A 21,190-nucleotide genomic window follows, 5' to 3' on the forward strand; every position below is an offset into this window, starting at 1 on the left:
ACAGGAAATCACACCTTTATGTCTGCCGGTAGGGTGAGCCAGCGAACAGCTGGTAAGCCGTCTAAGAAGAGCGTCCCTGAGATGTCAGGAGTGGGGGGTCTAGAGCTGTCAATCAAATGGGACGGCTGGATAAGCTGCTGAAAAAACAGGCAGAAGAAGTGATCCAGACGAGATCCGTTCTCCATCTCACAAAAGGCACTGAGTACAGAGAGTGAGTGAGAGAATTAGAATCTTATGAAGAAAAATACATGTAATTTTTAACCCCAAAATATAATATTTGCTACTTTTTTGCCCTCAACACTGTGTCTACACTGGATGCGGCGCGGCGTGTGCCGGTGTAAGACTTTACAATTAAAATAATACATCACAGTCATTGTATTTACAATTTTGGGCATAACAGTAATGATTATTATTCATATTGATAATAAATTATTAGGGGGGAGGAATTGTGATAAAACTCATCTCAGTGCATATTATTGTGGCACATTGCATAAATGCTCAACGACCCACCTGTCAAGTGAACCATACATGACCTTGAGCGTGCGGACAACTCCCTCGATCACAGTCTGCAAATACAACAGAGGAACCCTGCAGAACAGACAAAAATCCCTTATAGAGCTACAATTACACCGAAATAAAATATGTCTGCATGCTGATACAAAGCAACAAACATATTCTTATTGAATGTCCAATGCCAGAAAACAGAAGTGATTGTTTACTTGAAGACTGTAATGGGAAAAACAAGGTTCACAGCTAGAATAATTCATACTTGTAAGTCGCTTTGGATAAAAGCGTCTGCCAAATGAATAAATGTAAAATGTAAATGTCATATAAAGAGACTGGAACATACAAATTGGACAGCAGCATACACGACCAAACTGGACTGCCCGACTCAACCAGATTTTCGGGCCAGTTTAACCCGTTTCATTACCAATATCATTATTACCTGCTGGCTGGCACACCTAAAACCAGTAGATCGGATCCTTCCTTCCAGTAACCCACATGAACCAACTGTTTCTGAAGCAACAGTGAGGAACTGTAGGGAGGAGAAGAAGTGAGATAACGCAGAATTCACTTTGTCGCAGAATATTACTTTTAGGGGTAGATGTAGTCTTTGTTCTCACCTGACTATCTGTCCACCCGTGACATTTTCCAGCATGTCACAGAGTGTCAGAAAAATCCCTCTCACTGCTTTCAGCTGGGCCGATGCCTCTGACACTGGATACTGATACAAGATCTCTTGCTATAAGAAAATGGAAAAGCACTGTAGTTAAAAAAGGGAATAAAACCCCATTTTGTATAAAACAAAATACATGTACACTTACAAAATTGTACAGTTGAATACATTTTAAAAACTTCAATTGGCAACTTAAATTTCCCAGCTAATAAAAGTTTGTAAGTCTAGGGTGATTATTATTAAGACTGTATTTTCACCACATTTTCTCATCCAAACTACAACTTTAGGGTTTTATTATAATGACGATTTATATATGTGTGTGCATGTATGTATGTGAAATGTAACTATGTATATATTACATAAAGTCAATTATATTTTAGTCCCTCTTTGACTAAAACTTATATACCGGTATGTAAACCAACAAGCTTCTTTATTGTATTACCCTGGGGGCTTTTTAAATCAGTATTGAAATAGTTTCCATCCATTTTAAACTCTTGTTGGGTGTTTTCCTTATTACTTATACCTGACCATGCCCTGAAGTAAGCTGTAAAATATCCTGATATGTATTAAAAAGAAATTGCTCCCCTTAAATATATTTATATATATATATATATATATATATATATATATATATATATAGTATCAGTAGTTTCTTATCAGTTAAACACAAGAACGACACATCACAAATTGAAAATTCACTCAAACTAATATAAGAGATTTTCTCTATTAGTGCTTTTTATTCATTAAGCAATTGAAAGCATTTAAAACTACTTTTCAAAGCCCTTAAAAGCTTTTCGTTCTGATGAGCTTTTGGCTATGAATTATTTAGCCAGACAGCGCGAGTGAGTTTCCACAGGTCACACTGATGGTGCTATGCTATAAATACGGTCTGGCTGTTAGACACAGCAGAGCAATTCATGTTCCTTTCTGGCAGCTCAGCACTGACTGATTTGACAGAGGAAACTCTTTTGGATGGTGAAATCTTATTAATGGATCAAGTGGCAACAACCCTTGACATTTTTCACACACAGCCTTTTCATCCTTTGCCTTCGGGAGAAAATGGACGTTTTCACAGGCAGTCCTATAAAAACGGAGTCGGGGACTATATTTACTGATGGAAATCCGCGGCGGTTTGTGAAAAGGACTATACAACGACTCATTTGCATTTAGAAGATGAGCGTTCAAAACGGACGCTCAAAAAAAATCTACAAATTCCATGACATCATGTTACACTTCACCTTCCTGTTAAAGTGGCTGTCCAATCAAATACGCTTTAGATTTAGAAGCGTCCCGCCCCTTTGAATAAGAAATCCGCTGAATTGACATGTCGTATCAGTCAGTTGTTCACACGTTTATTGTGTCCTACATAGTGAATGTCGCACTGTGCACTAGATAGGGGATGATCCGGACAGTCTAAACATATTGTTCAACGTTGACAATGAAGTCTAATTTCACGGCATTCCCACACAAGTGTGCTCCGGTTTAGAAAAACTAAACTATCTGACCCGTTTAAAGTCTACACAGTATGTTGTATGTTAAGGCTCTTTGGAGGAAGTCAGACACCGCCGCTTTGATAAGTAAACAAGACAAACGCCAGTGTCACACACCAACTGACCTCTTCCTGTGGCGACTCAGAGTCCAGTTTGAGTGAGAGGTACATCACTATGTGAGGTATATGTGCTATAGACATCTGGAGCTCTACTGTGTCCTCCCCCCACAGCAGTCTGACCAGCTGGCTGACCGGAGGAGATGGTTTAAGTCTAGAGTCCACACACCGTTCGACAGGTCCCACTGTCTCCAAAGTTAATCTCACCTGAAAGAGAAAGAAATTAAAATCAGGAAGAAACGAGATTGTAGGTAAAAGCATAAAAGCACTTCTGCAAATATCTCTTTCCACTTTAATGCTTTAATGTCTGTTTTGACAATTTGCTCATTTAATTTTAATATAAGAATTTTGTTCTATATGTAAAAACGTGCACCGTCTTACTGCTTTTTTGTTTATGAAGTAATCACAACAATATATCTTACATACTTATATACAGAACAAAATATAAGAGGTTGTCAGTGATTGTTTTAATGTGGACGAAGCTGTAAAGATACAAATGAACGAATACGATTTCTAATCCTATTATATTATGAATAAAATTGTGTAGATGGATGCTGAAAATGTACAGCTATGCAAAGGGAACAGTTTTCATAACAAATATGTTTTTACAAACATGACCTTTAAGGACCAGTGTGTAGTTTTTTGGAGGATCTATTGACAGAAAGGCAACATATTATACATAACTATGTCTATTATCAGCAGCAATATCACCCTGTAGCCCAGTCATCCTCAATAGGCAGTCCGCGGCCCAGATCCGGACCTTTGCTTCGTTCCATCCGGACCGCGATGACCGCGATACTATTTTGCTTCTTTAGATTGAGCCGCGCGTCTTCACAATAGAGACGGAACATTTATGTAATTGATCTGTTGCTGCTATATCCTCTAATATCTTTATTTAGCTCCGAACACGCTTCATTTTAACCCTTTACGCTCCACGCGCTGCTTCTCTCCCGCCAATGAAGAGCAGCAAACACGTGCTTATTTTAACACCACTAGTGTTGACACGCAGAGCAGGTAAATGGACACACAGCAGTAAACAAAATGCAGCGAATATTATAGCATTTGTTTGCTATAAGTCTCCAACCTTTCAACCAGATTTGTGATATTTTATTGACCATAACGTTTATGTCTACATTAGGCATTATCATTATTGGTCAGCATGTAAACATTTGTGACCCTGTGAAAACCCAGGCTAACATCTCATAATCTAAATGATTATTATAACAAGCATCAAAAATTTATTTCAAGCATTGATTTCAATAAGTTTTTGGCATTGTTCAGTCAATATTAAAGATATTGTTATATTTTCACAGAATATTCTGTACAATGATTGTATGAAGGAGCTTCGCTGGGTTTTCACAAGCAGGTTCACATTTTATAATGAAGACCAAAGTTGCCCAGTCGCCTATATTCATCATGGCCTCCTAATCATCCCCACATGTACCAATTGGGTTTGTAACTCTGTCCCCTCTCCACCAATAAGCTAGTGTGTGGTGGGCCATCTGGCGCAACATGGCCGCCATCGCATCTTCCACGTGGATGCTGCACATTGGTGGTGGTTGAGGAGATTCCCCCTTCAATGTAAAGTGTTTTGAGTAGATGTAATGATTATTTATTGTTTATTATACAGAGGTGTATAAAGACCTTACATAATGAAGCGTTTGAAACTTGCAATTTGCAACCTCACCACTAGATGCCGCAAAACAATTACACACAGCACCCATTTAACATCTAAATTTTGTTCTGATAAACGCAGTGTCACAGTTTTAGATTTCTGTTATGTTCTATTTACTTTCAGTTTCTATAGTGTTTCTATTCGTCCTCTTCTTCCAAATATCCTTCTCTGTGGTCATCAGAAAGAAATGTATACAGGTTTGAAACAACCTGAGGTTGAGTAAATGATGACAGAATTTTCATTTTTGGGTGAAGTATCCTTTTAAATCTAAAATTCTCTCTAACTTACCCATAAGATTATAACTGGTTGAATGCATTTAGCGTGAAGACACAAGAAAGCATCTGGATTTCCAACAGAACTAGAAACCTCTAATGATGGCATAAAAATACCGGTCAACATATTAAAATAAGTGAATAACTGAGTATATATCTCAAACGCTCAAAACACACAAATAGAGGTTTACAAGAATTGAGTTTCTTCGAGTTTTAGACAGAGGTTAAAATGATGTGTTCCTTTAAGTTCTTGAGTGCTGCCAGTGGACATGATGGTTCTGTTCCTGTGGTGAAGGAGCTCAAACGGCTGACTCATTGAAAGTCAACAGTCAGGCAACACTTACCTTATAATTGTATAAAACTGTGGTCAATGCAAAGCTCATTTTAATCCCTAATATCATAATAGCACTTGCTTGTCCCGTTTTATATGGTATAATTTGCTATCGGTTCTCGGCCTTTAATCATTTTCTCCCTTTCTCTTCTCCACAGAGTAATAGCAAGTTTCCTGTGGCCTCCAAAAACAAGCTTTGCCATAACCACCATCAATGCTGGGACGAAAGAACTCTGTAATTTCAACATTCCGTCCCTTTCAGGCAACCAGCCTGAAAAGCCATCAAACGCAAGGGATACTCAGAAATAAGCAGCGTTTAGGTACCAAAGTAAACAAATAAATAACAAAATGGTAGGGACATAAAGATTTTGTATAAATTCAGAATCTATAAATGTTGTGCTTTCTCATGAGTGTTTCTGTGACAATCTTTGATACTCCCATTCCACAACAGGGATAGATAAAAAGTTGAATGCTTTGGGCTAGGAAACCAATACCTAGCCCTAAGCAATATCCCCAGCAAGCCAAGTTCTACTAATAACCTTCCCTATGAGTCTCAAAATGTTTAAAGGATTAAACATTTAAGCCTAAAGTAAATATAAAGAGGAAATCTAACAAGCGACTGTGCCTAAAGCAAGACTGTAAATCATTGCACTGCCTCTATAATAGAAGAGTTTTCTTGCCCATGGACATCTCGTCGTAAACTCACAAATGCTTAGACACTATGAGAGCACGTAATGCAATCTCCTAGTCCTGGAAAAAGTCCTTTATGGGATTAATTTTTTATAATTTCCTTTTAAGACTTTTTAAACAAAAAGTCTCTCCATCCCCCTAAATGTTTTATTCTTCTAAATACAGAAAGTTTTCTTTGTTCTTTCTTTGTATCCCTCTTGGGTATTCTTATTAACAGCTATCAACTTTCTTTGAGCTATGAATCGGTACTAATCCAAGTGGCTGCAGTTTTTTTATTCACCAGGCAAGCGAAAAAAATACTGAGGATTTGATTTTAAGCCTTGGCCATTGGGTGACTTTTAACATTTTGGGTCTATGACTTTAAAGTGTCTCAAAAAGCACATACATGATAAAAGTAACCCAAACAACAAATGTGTTTTGATGGTAAACAATGGGTGTATGTGAGAAAACTCAATTGTTGTTTTACTGCCTTCAAGCATTGTTAGTTAAAACTGTTCAAACACAATGTCTGTGATTTTATGTACCGATTCGGAAGTGACTAGATATTACAGAGGTAGGAGTGTCTGTTTCGTAAGCTTGGGCGCTACAGAAGATCACATGCTCTGGATGCATGCATTGCGTATAGTCATATGACCCAACAATAGCAGCCTGCTTAATAAACCCACAGATATGAAGTAAACATGTTTATTTAATATAATAATTTCTCATTTTCATTCATTAACATTACCATTACGTAATTGTGTGGACAAATACAGCTGACTTCTGGACTGATATCAGTCTATAGGAATAGGAATGTTGAATTAATTAATGGAATGCAAGGACTATATACGCGCGTTGGTAAGAGCTTATGGCAGTTCACATTGGCCAAAACACGTGTGAAGAAACGCGTAGGTAAACTGCTCTGGGATTTTTAAAGAGATCCCGTGAGAAAAAACACGGATTCGGACAGGATTAAAATAGCAAATTACACAACTTTCTCTAACAACCCCCTGGAAAATGTATCCAGTCCGAATAGGGCTTTGGACAATAATAATTGAATTAATACAAAGATACACCTACCTGTGTGGGGCCAGGTATACAAGACAGAACTCTCTCAATGTTTTCTGAGGTAACATCCACATCGTCTACAGCAACCAGGACATCACCTACACAAAATAAGACAATAATCTTCAAAGATCATGAACATAGTATCTTACAAAGAGCAATATGGGATTCTTTCGATGCACAAGCTGAGCAAATCGCTAAGGTAAATTATATTTCTACAAAAAGAATAAAAACTCCCTGTCAAAGCCATCCACCCTCCAACTTCCTTTGGTAGATCTGCACAGTCTTATCTTCGCATGTTGCAAGTTTTTTAAGCATTCTAATTGCTTTAGTATGGACGAGCTTTGGAAAACAGTCGTAAAAACTGGTGGCCAAAGACTTTCACTGTGTAATTCTCTTGGAATTTGGTCTTTCTGGTGGAAGAAACCAACTGTGGGTTTCCCTTGAACTTCATTTTAGTACATGAACTAAAAAAACCTTGACTGTACAGTAAAACCAGGAAAGCAGCTGTTTTGTTATTTCCCATCAAGATTTTATTCGCAAATGTGCTATAAAACTGGCTTTGTTTAACAGCCAGTGGTATAAGGGAACATTTAGGACAGGCACAGCACCAACCCTCAACTTTAATAGTCACAGTAAGTAGACATTTACATTTCCAGAAGAGAATGTACTGTAAGTGGTGCTATAATGAAGTTGCAAGGTGGTATATTTTTTCTTTTATAGTGGGTTGAGCAAAAATCGTCTAGCCTTATAGTTTTAGAAAGTTATAACACCCTTTCTTCAAAACTCCTCTTTGAGGTCATTCATGTCTGTAGCCAAAATGGGGATGTTCAAAGCATCTCTACATAAAAAACAATCAACATCCTTGTCTGTCATGCTTACCGATTAGAATATCAGCACACTTGCTGGCGGGACTGTGAGGAACCAATGCATGTATAGTGAGTTTTTCTCCCCTCTTCCCTGCATTTCCACCTGGCCGGTGCACCACACCCAGCAAGGCCTCTAACAGACCCCCTGTCTCTGGAGATGGGGGCGAAGAGCTGCCGAGTCGTTTAGGGTTCAGATAGACATTCACGTCCTTCAGACGCTGCTGCTTTACCACCACCCCAGGCCGCTGCCCCGCTTGATTCTTAAGGATGGATGTGGGGCGTTGTGGAGCTCCTCCCTCTTTTCCATTTACTGCTTTTCTTTGAGATGATTGCCTTCGTCTCAGAATCCTGGCAAACTTCTTGAACTTTGCTTCGGATTTATTACAGGAGTCTGCTTCCTTTTTACCACTGTCTGTGATAATCTCCGCCTCTTTTTCACTGAAACGTACATGATTAGTGGCAGTGGACTGACTGGCGGTCACCTGGGCCAATAGAGCTTCTTCCTCTCCTTCACTCAGCTCAAGATAAAAGAGTTCCCCATTCTTCTGGACATCATCTAGCCATTCCGGCTCTAGGTCACTGAGTCACAAAACAGAGAGTTTTAGAAAAGTAATTTAAACGTCCACTAACACAATTTCCCCCAATTTGAGTATTTACACATTTAAATGACACCCAAGAATATCTCTTGTCATGGCAGTCTATAACAATATGTTAAAGGGGTCATATTGGATGGCTAAATTGAACACTACTGTGTGTTTTTGGTGTAATACAGTGTGTTTATGCAATTTACGTAAAAAAAACCGAATTGTTTTCACATACTGTTGCTCCTCTGTGCCCCGCCTTTCTGAAACGCCTCGATTTTTAACAAAGCTCATCTTTGTGAAAAGCACCGTGTGCTCTAATTGGCCAGTTACCCGGTGCGTTGGGATTGGCTGAATACCTCAAGCATATGGCGGAAATGTAACGTCCCTTATCATATTCGTTACATCAACCATCAAAGCATATTGACAGCTGATAATGTCACCGGTTCAAGCCCGAATATGAACCAGAAAATGCATTTGACCAAGAGGATTAATCAACTTTGCCAGCAGAGAGTAACAGAAGTGTAAGGTTTTATTAAAAAAAACGATTAGGTTAACAATTAGCTAACTAACGCTAACTTCTTGAGCAGCCTTTGACACTGTGTGTCGACGCAACATGACAGTCAATAAAACATATTTTAAACCAGGCATTCGTTGCATCCAGCGGGTCATAGTTACTGAATAAAATGACTTATATTGACTTGTTGCAGGAAGTCTGTGCCAGTCTGCAGATTTGATCAGTTAGTGTGTTTCTATCTGAAACTTTCAAAAAGTCTGCAGGTGTATGATGTCTAGTTTAAAAAAAATCTGTTCAGATTTTAAAAGTCTTGTATTCCAGCCATAAGTAGTTTTTACACACACACAGCGTCTCCACGCCATGGCGGCAGCAACAACAACACTACAGCGGGTATAGACACGCCTTCTTTCTTTGTGTATACATTTTGGGAAGTGTTCTTCAACGCCTCTCACGAACTGACGTAAAAATGTGGGGGCCGTGTTTAAACAAGGGATTTTAGGCAGGTATGGACAAGCCTCCACTTTTCAATGAAAAATATATTTTGGTTTGAGACTTTAAGTTTTACAATTTTACGTGTCTAATAAATGCATGAACAACTTGTAATACACCCAAGATACAGGAAAAATTAAATCGCGACTCCTTTAAAACAAGCGTCTGCAAACAAATTATGTGACTACCTCTTTGAGTTATTTTTGCTATCAAATAGTGTTAAAGTGATTTTAGTAAAGGTGTTCTTCTCAGCATTAATATAGACATGTTCCACTTTTTGACAAGCGAAAAGTATCAAAACTTCGTTTTTATTTAGGAAGTTATTTCTTTGCTTCGCCTCTATATAAGCTTTTAGTACATTATTTAAGCTTGAAAAACATTGTAAAATGCTTGTGATATCTTGTGGCTGTGATGCTTAGTTGTCAAAATATTTAGTTAAATTATTATTAAATATTATAGAGTAAAACATTTGAATTAGTACAGATAATATGGTTTCCATTTCACGGATAGTGTTTTAGATATTTATATTATCCCAAAAATAGAGAAAGTGTAAGTAAAGGGGAAAGTTTGATTTACATTTATTCATTTGGCAGACGCTTTTATCCAAGTATGTATTACAAGTATTTATGAAGACTTTTCTTTCTAAAAAAACTAAAACAAACATAGCTGTAAAGAAAGCACAGGATATCACAGCACATTCAAGCTCTACTTGAGCAAGGATCAAATACACTTTTAACAATTGGCTGGTCGCCATAGGTGACACGGTTCTTTATCACCACAGTAGGTTGGGTTTGTTAGGTTGGCAGTGTTTCATTTACACGTTTACAAAAAAAGACAATAATGCTTGACTCCATCATTGAACTTTCATGTTGTTATCTGTAATGAGTGTCTATATTTTAATATCCAATAGATAAAAAAGACTAAAAAATTTCCAAACACTACGCTTGCAGGAGAAAGCCACAGACCATAAACCTTCAGAACAGACTCCATCCTTCAAAAATAAATCAAAAAATGAAACTGAACTGGTGAATAACATATAATTATTTCTAATGGCTGACTTTTTGAATTGGAAACAGAGATTCCACTAAGATTGAGAGAGGGCAACAGACAATGACTTTAGGAACATCTCTTTCAAACTCGGGATCAACTTCCATTGTACTACATTCAGCAAATCTGACAGTAACCAAGATGTCAAGTATCAAATAAACATTCTAGTTAATAAAATCGTTATTTGTCGACGTTTCTTACTCTGAGAAACCTGAGCCTGAACTGTAACTTGATGCAGTAGAGTCGCTGCCGTCGTTTCCTCCTTTCTCTTCGTTATTTTCAAGAGAGTCGGGCTGTAAGCGCGTCCCGACGTCTTCTATAAAATGTCTAGAAGCCATTCACGAATATTGCCTCATTCAGCCGTCATTATACCCGATTTTAATAGTAAATTTCTCCTTTTGAGCAGGGAGACATTTTGCCATCTCGTCTGCATACGGGACTTTTCATTAGGTCACGTGACGCGTTTCTCAAAGAGTGATTGGTACAATGGAATCGTTGCTATAACAACTCTAAAGCTTTCGCTCAACCGCATGGAAGGACTGAAAACGACTCACCTGCGCCACCTTACAATCATTTAACTTGTCCCGTTGTATTTCAGTTTTTTTCCTGGTAGGTCTTGCTTATTAATATCTAGAAGAAACTAGTGTATGCTACTTCTCTAAGATATCGATTTGTTTAACGCCGGTTACTAAATAGTCTTTATAGCAATAGATCGCTAGAGCCACGCACACAAAAATCCCATTAAATCCCCTCTGGCATGCTTTGCAAAAGCGGCTCGCCATAATTAAATGCAACCAAGTTATGTGGCTGAAAATACAAGAATTAACCAACCATACACATTTTGCTACACGTAATGCTTTTTACACTAACCTGTAAAGAAGTACACTCCGTATAGAATCAAAATCATCCAGGTTCTTAGAAAATGACTGAAAATGTTTTCCACCCGAGCAAGAATTCAACATCATTTAAACTTCATAGTTCCAATGACGCATTCTTCCGTCGTTTTTCAGAGAACACCACGCAAGGAATTCCAAACATGTTCTCGTTATATTATCCACGGTGCAGTCGATGCTATTTCACGTTTTATCTTCTCGTGTTGGAGTCCACTGAGTTTTGTCAAAGTTTGGTCGCGTCATTTGGCGTTTTAGAATAGGGAACAGAAATCCGACGACACTGAATATAGTTTATTTTGACATTGAAATAAGTATTGCGGTCTTGAGTATTTCTCCAGAGTAACAGTGTCGTCGGGGCCGACGCTCTTTAATGGGCGCTCTTTTAGAGAGAGAGAGAGAGAGAGAGAGAGAGAGAGAGAGAACTATTTACCAGGCAAATGCAAACATGTGGTGTACGTGCTTAATGTAATAAAATGTTGTCTGCAATCAAAAATTTGACTTTCAAATCAAGGTTTAAACATAAAAAACATCGTGTTTAAATATAATTTAACATGTAGTATTTTGATATATTTTCTTCACGTTGAAATCGTACATTATCCGTCGAGACAAAAGTTAACAGCGGTTCAACACAGCCTAGTGGTTGAATATGTTACTGCGTGTTTATTTCTGACATGGAACGATGCTGTGTGGGTCGTGTTGCACAATGGGACTTATTTAGTTGAAGCACAGATACGTAACCTTACTCATAATATGCATAGACATGTGTACATGATCAAATGCATGTGTTTACAAATTTCCTTTTCTCATTTAATACTATTTAAATGTACAAGTTGAAAACGTACTTTTATTGAACCTAAATTATGTTTTATTAAAACTTAACGAAAGTTTTTTGTGTATGTGATTTAATTCAATTTTTATTGTAATGACATACAAACATACCAATGAATCTGAAACTGTTCCTGCTTGTTGTCACTGAAGGTAAATAGTTAAAATGTTACAGGAGCTAGGCTAATTCAAAAAGTCATGCGTTTAGTCTTTAACGGTTTAGTTCTTAATAGAAATAACGTGTGGTTATTCAAAGACGTTATTTTATTATTTAACGTTAGCTGAGTAAGTTTCTGCTGACTTTAATGGCTGTCACCCTTTAAAAGCGCTTCGTTTAGCTCGTCATACCACAAAGGCGCAACTGCAGGTTACCGTCATTGAGCTTGATCGTATCCCTGTAGTGTTGTTTAGTGAGCGCTGAGAAACGTTAAGACTATACTTTCAGGGATCATTTCTATAGTATTTAACTATGAAATGTGTTTTGAATGTGATAAGTCTCCTTAACCACGATGAAGAGCATCGATGTGTTTCTCTGAGCGTGAAACGAGTATAAATAAGCAATGTATTTCGCTGATTTGTATTATTGAAGAACGTTCTTTAGACCTTTATTGGTTTGAGGAGGAGAAACGCATGATCAGAGTGGTCATTCGCTGAACATTTAAGGTAAATTAAAGTCACGAATAGAAAATATAGTTACGACTATTAACAATATAAAATCCGTATTCTGCTATTTATTATCATATTTTAATTGAGTGATAAAAATAGCGTTGCATTTTTTGTGTTTTGGAAAGATAGAAACATAATGTTCCTCTTAGTCTTCTTATGTACGTGTCTATGAGTAGGTTACATTTGTAATTGTATATGTAACCCTGCTTGCTAGGTGAAGATACGTGACAGTTACGTAACATCAACGTAATCTTGTGACCAGATTTACCTCGTGGCGCGAGCCGAAAAGTGAAATTCCTGGATTCGTCGCCTCCACGTAACCTCGTGACGATTTCTGCCGGCAACGTAATGGATTCAAATAATTGTATTGGGAACCAGTTAGTAATTGAAATACTTTGTTTAATGTTCTCTGGGCGCATGCAGTACAAAATGTATTGGTAATGACATTACGTGCCCGCAACGTGCCACTTGCGTTACTCGTGGGTTGCGTTACAAAGGTGCAACTGCAGGTTACCGTCATTGAGCTTGATCGTATCCCTGTAGGGTTGTTTAGTGAGAAGTAAGTAACATTAAGACTATACTTTCAGGGATCATTTCTATAGTGTTTAACTATGAAATGTGTTTTGAATGTGATAAGTCTCCTCAACCACGATGAAGAGCATCGATGTGTTTCTCTGAGCGCGAAGCGAGTTTAAATAAGCGATGTATTTCGCAGATTTATACTATTGAAGAACGTTCTTCAGACCTCTTAGGTCTGAAGAGGAGAAATGCATGATCAGAGTGGTTAAGAGATTCAAAGTTAAGAATAGATATGAAGTACATTAAATAGTTAAATGTACTGAAATTAGTTATGCAATCAATTATTGACTATCATCTGATTAGGTTGATTTATTTTAGCATCCCAATAGGGGCATATTTTTAATTGAAAAGGAATTATATAACTCTCAAAACATATAGAAGAAGTGTGGAATGGTAATTCAATGAATCTGTCATGGGAACTGCCGACGTATCCTTTTGACTCTATGTGCTCGACAAAATGAAAATCGAATTAATCTGTAGAGACGTAAAAATGCGCTCTCAGCCCCCTTGAGCCAAGAAGTCTTTCTGTACAGAGTTGTACATGTTCTGTTGGTATAAGCGTGGGTTTCCTCCGGACACTATGGTTTCTTAAAATATCAAGATTAGATGGAGTTACTGCTTGCCCTTTGTTGGCAAGTGTTGTTTTAACTATATTCAATTCGAACAAGATTAAGTCGAAGTAAAATTGTTATTAAGAATTATTTGACAAATGTAATCGAAAACGTTCTTTAACATTATCAGACGAATGTTGTAAGTATACTGATTTCGTTCATACAATATTAGATAGATGTAAAAGTATTGTTTTAATATATAAGGTAATGTTTTCGAAAACTAACTTAATCCTTATAATCAATGATACCAGGTATATCGCATCTATGATACTTTGGTAACGATACCTGTTCTTCATACAGTAATTTATTGAATAACTAACGTTATATAAATTAATTTTTTAGCGTTGCTTGAAAACTCACAGGAAAGTTTGTAGGTGACCTGCACTATATAGTTATTTTTTTAGACAATGTGTTACTCAACATTATTTAATATGACGTTGAAATCTATCAAATATAGGGATGTAAAGATTCACTCAGCTCACGATGCGATTTATTCAATATTTATTTTTACAAAATGAACAACTTGCCTTGTATTATTTCTTAAATGGTGTTGTGAAATGAGAGTTCAGTTATTTGCTGAATATGTCCCTAAAAGTTTGTTTCTTTTGTGAGCATTTCTAGAGCAGGTTTCTAATACTGGGGTCCTCTATTTAATTTTGGCTGAATTACTTTATGAAAGTGATTGCCAAGGCAGAGAAACAGAAAACTCACTGTTCTCAGAGATTATTAGTGTCCAGAGTATCTGTAAACAGACCCCAATTTGAGACACATGTTGTAGATATTGATGTATGCGGAACAGTTGTTCTTAGGCCAAAACTTGGGTATATGTATGTTTTTATATGTAAATAATGATATGATAAATACATTAGAGCATGGACCGCGGAACGCATCTGAGCAAGGGGGGGCCATAATTTCAAGTCACGCGGAGGGGGTGGGGCGCAAATGCATTGAAACAGACAATATTACTGATATATTAAAAAACGTCCAGCAAACATGTGTATGTGGGGCCCACATGGGTTGTAAATGGGCTACAGGGGTACAGACTGGGCATGGGCTCAAAATGGGCATCTTATCTGGGGCCCACTTGGGCGACCCAGATAGGACCTACATGGGTGAACCCAGGTGGGCTCCCCATGTGGTTTCTAGTTGGGTAATTCATGTGAAATGTGTGCATGGGTTTAAAATGGGCTACAGTTATGTCTTTTCACAAGGAGTATTATTTAATTAATTTGTTTCTTTTTCTAGCCAAATTTAGTAGGTATAGCCATGGGCTCAAAATGGGCATCTTATCTGGGGCCCACTTTGGCGACCCAGATAGGACCTACATGGGTGAACCCAGGTGGGCTCCCCATGTGGTTTCTAGTTGGGTAATTCATGTGAAATGTGTGCATGGGTTTAAAATGGGCTACAGTTATGTCTTTTCACAAGGAGTATTATTTAATTAATGTGTTTCTTTTTCTAGCCAAATTTAGTGTCCACAAATGTACATTTCGAGGAGACAAACCTATATAGGTGTTAAGGCGGAAATCCTATCTAATTCAATGTAATGTTTAGAAAATATAAAAGTATTTTGTTACTTAGTGTTAATTTAACATTTTTAATTGTTTTATTTTGATATTGCTATAATTTAAATATTGTGTTTGGTTTTTTTATGTATTTGAATAATGTACCCAACATTTATATTTGAATAAAAAAAGAATGGTCTTCACTGCGCAGAACCATTGGCGTATGTCATCAAAGTACCGCGAGATGCAGCCGCAGAAAGATCCGGTGAGATTTCCTTTAGCAATTCCCATCCCCCTATAAGTATTTGAATCGCGCCGCCGCCAGCATTTACCTGCACGTCCACAGACTTGGCTGAACTTTGCCTGCAGTTTATAGAAGGTAAGAATTACAAGTTAAACAAATATATATATACACAATGTATATACTCTTTAAGTATGAAAATACTGTTTCATTATGGTTCAAAAACTTAGTTTTGACACTTGTCATGATCGAATGAAGACAATATCGCGTCATATTTTTCTTATTTCTGGCGCCAATGCTAAACGATAATGCTGTAAATTATGCCTTTGTTCCCAACGCCATCTAATAGTTCAAGACACGAAAAAGCTTATACTTAAACTACAAGTTTGGCACCATGCGGTGTGCTCACGATCGAGGAAGATTAGCGTTATAACAATTAGATCAGGGCTCATTGCAGAGAAGCTAGTATACTCTAGTGTATAAAGCAGCTTGGGACAGATCTCTGTCAATAATTAACAAATAGGCTTTAACAACTTTTAACAATACATAAAAATAAAACATTATTCCATATTTATCATGCAAACAAATCGTTCTGCAAGGGCACATGGAGAAGATGGGTAAAAGACTCTTTAATTTTAAATCTTGATGTTTGGCGCCAGAATGCTAACCTGACACCCGTTGTTTTAACTGTGAAAAGTGGAATCATGGTTGAGTAATTATTGTCTTTTCACAGGGCTGTTGGGAGAGAGAGGAACGAGGACTGAGGAGCTGCACAGTTTTTTTTCTACGATTATAATACACAAAGTTGTAAATGTACATATGTTTTTTTTTAAATTCTAAATGTACATGTGTTTTATAAAGTTTGAATTTATATTTTATGTATGAATGATGTATGTATGATTCAAAAGAAGTTTTAAATTGAAATAAACTTTGCTTAAAAGCATACACTGCTGGTTTTGATTCATTAAATACTGTAACAACCGCACGAATTATAGGAAGGTAGAGATCAACACACTCGGATGGCAGTTTACAAACAATTCTTTATTAAATATAAATAGTATTGCTCAGCATTTAAAACACGTTACCCCCCTTTTCTCGGGCACAGGCGAGGTTAGTCCACAGTCAGAACAGCCGCACACCAGGCAGGCACAGGGGGTACACAAGAGATCCGTTAATCCAATGGAGAGTTCACAGGTAGACGGCCTTCCGTTCAACACAGAGGATATCCAAGGGCTTTACGGTATCGTCCTTCGACCGGCAGGATCACCCTCTACAGTCTGACACAAGTATTCGGATACCTTGGTCAGCAGCTCTCCTAACTCCAAGTCGTACACCTCACTATCTAACACAGGAAGCCCCCCACTAACTGTCTGTCTTCACCGCCGGAGATACTAGTTACCTCGAGCGGCCGTTTAACGTTTCCCCACAGGTGAGAGCTCGACCCAAATCCTCCCAAATAGAACTCAAGCCATGCTTAAATAATGATCCTCTCGAATCAGCTGTAACCACTCATTTAATTAACCACGTCCATTCTTTCAAATTAAAGGGCGTGTCCATCACTCACACCTCAGGTGCCCTATTCATCACACTACCCCCCTCCCAGATGAAAGGGACTCGTCCTCGAGTCAGGCAGATAAATCATAGTCTAACAATCGGGCCGGTACCCTCCTGGTCCGCGAAGAACGTCCTTCTGCAAATCCGTGATTTATCCCAGAGTCAGGCCCCAACTCACTGAGTACATGTTCAATAGGTTCAACCCCACTAGAACTGTCACCAACAAGGCCTCCAGCCATATCCCCTGTAGGGGCAGGCCACCGGGTGGAAACAGCAGGCATCGCCACATCCAGCGCAAAACCAGGCCGAAGCGCAGGGTCAAGATGCCGTGCAGAATTAGCCAACAGCGTAGGGTCAGGAGGCAGTGCAGAATCAGCCAGCAGTATAGGGTCAGGAGGCAGTGCAGAATCCGCCAGCAGTGTAGGGTCAGGAGGCAGTGCAGAATCAGCCAGCAGTATAGGGTCAGGAGGCAGTGCAGAATCAGCCAGCAGTGTAGGGTCAGGAGGCAGTGCAGAACCAGCCAGCAGCATTCGATCCCTCTCAGCAATCTGCAATTCCGGTCTTCCTGCAAATAGATTGACCACATATGGCTTAAGACGATTAAAATGCACAGCTCGCTCCAGCCCTTTTTCTTTAGGGGCAATTCGATACAAAACCTCTGTAACCCGCTCAGTAACAACGAACGGCCCCACAAAATGCCTTTGTAACTTTGGACACAGCCCCCGCTTACGTGCCTTATTTTTCACCCAGACCAATTTTTCACACTACGGTGTAAAACTGATGGGAAACTTTTACATCAAAAATTCGTTTCTGCCTCCCTGATGCTTTCAGTTGATGAGCTTTCACAGCCTCCACTACCGTAGACAAACTTTCAGCTACTTTCGTCACATAATCATTTGCAGACTCAAACCGTTCCGTCTCCCCCACTCCCAACACAACATCCACCGGCAAAACAATCTCTCGTCCAAACAGAACTTTATATGGTGAAAAACCTGTGGTAGCATGTGAACTACTCCGATAAGCCATCATAACATATGGCAGAAGCATGTCCCAATTCTGCTGATTACTATCCACAAACAAAGACAGCATGGAAAGTAAGGTACGATTAAACCTCTCCACCATCCCGTTCGACTGTGGATGATATGCTGTAGTTCTTGTTTTATGCATCTGTAGCAAGCCACACAACTCTGTAAATAGCTTTGATTCAAAGTTCCGCCCTTGATCCGAGTGAATGCTGCGTGGGGCCCCAAATCTACACACCCACTCCTGCACCAAAACTTTAGCTATGGATGAGGCTTCTTGATTTGGAAGCGCAATCGCTTCTGTCCACTTCGAGAAATAATCCCCGATCACTAGAATATACTTATTCTTCTCTGCAGTTACAGGCAAGGGGCCCAAGATGTCTACCCCTACACGTTCAAAAGGTCGAGCAACAAAAGAGGGCTGCAAAGGGGCACGAACGTTCAGTGCTGGAGATTTACGAGAAGCACACTCCGTACATTCCCTACACCACCTCTTTACATCCTCAAACCACCCGGGCCAATAGAACCGGTCTTTCACTTTCGCCTGTAATTTTTGCACCCCTAAATGGCCACCCGTAGAAGAATTATGTAACATTTTCAAAACCTCTGGAACCATCACCTTCGGAAGGACCACCTGAATTTTTAATGCAGCATCTGTATTTAGAGGCGGTTTACGCACTAACCGCCCTCGCTCAAACTCCAACTGATCCCACACGGGCAAAAACCCTCTCACTTCCACTTTAGTCTGTGCCTCAGTACGCCCTTCCTCACCCCGCAACCATAACTGTTCCACAATCTGTAAAACAACATCCTTCTTCTGCGCCTCCACCAATTCATCCTCAATCTCCCCCGAAGGAGGCGTTTCACATACCGCGCAAACCGAAGCACTAACCTCCAATGGTGAATCTGAAAACTCTTCACACTTGTCGCCAAATGATGGCAAGCGTGAAAGTGCATCTGCATTAACATGTTTTTTTCCAGGGCGGTGCACAATTTTATATTGGAAACTGGCCAATTGTTCAACCCATCTAGCCAGCTGTCCTTCCAGCCCCTGAAAATTATGGAGCCACCTTAAGGAACTATGGTCAGTACGCAATATAAACTCTTTACCCAGTAAATAATGCTTGAAGTATTTAGTAAATACTACCAGACTTAGTAGCTCCTTTTTCGTGGTGGCATATCTACGTTCTGGTTTCGTTAAAGCTCGACTAGCGTATGCCACAACCCGCTCCAAGCCATCCACCTCTTGGGACAACACCGCACCAATGCCCACATCACTCGCATCCGTGTCTAAAATGAATGAATTGTGCGGGTCAGGATACGCCAGAACTGGAGTTGTCACCAGCGCTGTTTTAAGCTGTAAAAATGCCCGCTGGCACTCATCATCCCATTTGAATTTCCGACCTTTCTCTGTGAGACGATGTAATGGTCGCGCAATTTCAGCGAACCCCTCAATAAACCGGCGATAATAAGATGCCAACCCCACAAAACTTCGAACTTCAGTTTGGTTCTTTGGTATCGGCCATTGTCTAACCGCATCAATTTTAACTGGGTCTGCTCGTATTCCCTCGGCCGATATAACGTGTCCCAAATAACGGACCTGAGTGGCAAACAATGCACATTTAGATGGTTTAACTTTCAGGTTCGCTTGACGTAATTTCCCAAGGACCTCATCCAACCGTTGTAGATGTTCCCCAAATGTTCTCCCAAAAACAATAATATCATCTAAATAAACAAGGCAAGTAGTCCACTGTAAATCAGCTAACACTAAATCCATAAGACGCTGGAATGTGCTCGGAGCGTTGCATAAACCGAAACTTAAAACATTAAATTCAAACAGCCCTTGTCGTGTTATAAAAGCAGTCTTATGTTTATCTCTGGCATCCACTTCGACCTGCCAGTATCCACTGGCCAGGTCAAGAGTGGAAAACCACTGAGCATGGGCAAGGCTGTCCAACGCATCATCAATACGCGGTAAGGGATACGCATCTTTCCGTGTTACATCGTTTAACCGCCTATAATCAACACAAAATCGAAGGGTCCCGTCTTTCTTTCGAACAGGGACCACAGGCGCGCCCCACGGGCTACACGACGGCTGTACAATTCCATTTGCCTGCATATCCTTAATATGCTCAGCCACTTCTTCTTGCAAATGAAGAGGAACACGCCGCGGGGGTAATTTAATAGGCTTCGCCTCCCCCGTCTCGATCTGATGCGTTATTAATTTTGTCCGCCACAAATCTCCCTCATTCATACTAAAAACGGACAAATTCTTGTACAATAACTCACGCACTGCACGCGTTTCAGTCTGCCCAAAGCCCTTTCCATGCAAATTTAGCCGATCTATAAGCGCGTCCAGAGAGAATGTAGGCTTATTACCTATAGCCACGTCTTCTCCCTCCACCACTACATCAAAAAATAACTTGCCCACTTTCATCCCACGTTTTAAGAGATGGGTGTCATCAGTGACATTAATTACGCGAATGGGCAGAATACCCTGCTCCACCCGACACACTACCCTTGCCACCAAAAGGTCGCAGTGGTTATAAAGGGAGGAAGACGGTTCTAACATGCCCTGCAAACTATCAGACACCCCCTCCACCGCCCCTGTAATCAAAACTTCACTACGAGGTGGAACTGATGTATCCGCGTGCACAATCACATCACAGGACTGCATACCATTATTATTGCCTACCAAGAGGGCAATCTGTTTGCCCATTAACCCACAGCTCCTTTGGTCGAGGTTAATAATAACACCGTATTTTAGCAAAAAGTCAGAGCCAAGAAGAATTTCCTGAGGCTCAAGATCTGCCACAAGAAACTCTGCGATGACAGTTAGAGAATCAAATTGGCATACAGTTTGCCAGCGGCCCAAAATTGGCATCCTCCCCCCATTGGCCACTCTAACCACACCCTCATGCTGTTCAAGGTAAGCCCCACCATTCGTAATAGTAAGCCACCTCTGTTTCGGTATTATTGAGACTTGTGCACCTGTA

The 21,190-nt window shown here is 39.4% G+C and overlaps 1 protein-coding gene and 1 long non-coding RNA gene across 3 annotated transcripts in view; one reads left to right on the forward strand and one right to left on the reverse strand.

Annotated features, from left to right (window-relative positions):
• The window catches only part of LOC306895289, a 1,117-nt gene extending 954 nt beyond the window's left edge, over window positions 1-163 (forward strand). The window contains exon 3 of the long non-coding RNA XR_013786779.1: window positions 33-163. This is a non-coding gene — a long non-coding RNA (uncharacterized lncRNA). The remainder of the gene's footprint in view (window positions 1-32) is intronic.
• intu (inturned planar cell polarity protein) overlaps window positions 1-11,549 on the reverse strand; it is an 18,776-nt gene extending 7,227 nt beyond the window's left edge. The window contains exons 1-8 of one of the 2 annotated variants that reach the window (XM_079458384.1): window positions 11,169-11,549; window positions 7,678-8,243; window positions 6,811-6,896; window positions 2,793-2,990; window positions 1,125-1,243; window positions 947-1,036; window positions 511-588; window positions 15-198 (exon numbers count right to left, since the gene is read on the reverse strand). In XM_079458384.1, coding sequence (XP_079314510.1) covers window positions 15-198; window positions 511-588; window positions 947-1,036; window positions 1,125-1,243; window positions 2,793-2,990; window positions 6,811-6,896; window positions 7,678-8,243; window positions 11,169-11,263 — 1,416 coding nt within the window. In that variant the 5' untranslated portion in view covers window positions 11,264-11,549. Of the gene's footprint in view, window positions 1-14; window positions 199-510; window positions 589-946; window positions 1,037-1,124; window positions 1,244-2,792; window positions 2,991-6,810; window positions 6,897-7,677; window positions 8,244-10,499; window positions 10,775-11,168 lie in introns of those variants that run through there. The other variant, XM_079458383.1, reaches the window with a different exon arrangement.
• Window positions 11,550-21,190: the final 9,641 nt, after the last annotated feature.

This window comes from Barbatula barbatula (genome assembly GCF_947034865.1).
Source record: "Barbatula barbatula genome assembly, chromosome: 1".
Classification (NCBI taxonomy): domain Eukaryota; kingdom Metazoa; phylum Chordata; class Actinopteri; order Cypriniformes; family Nemacheilidae; genus Barbatula; species Barbatula barbatula.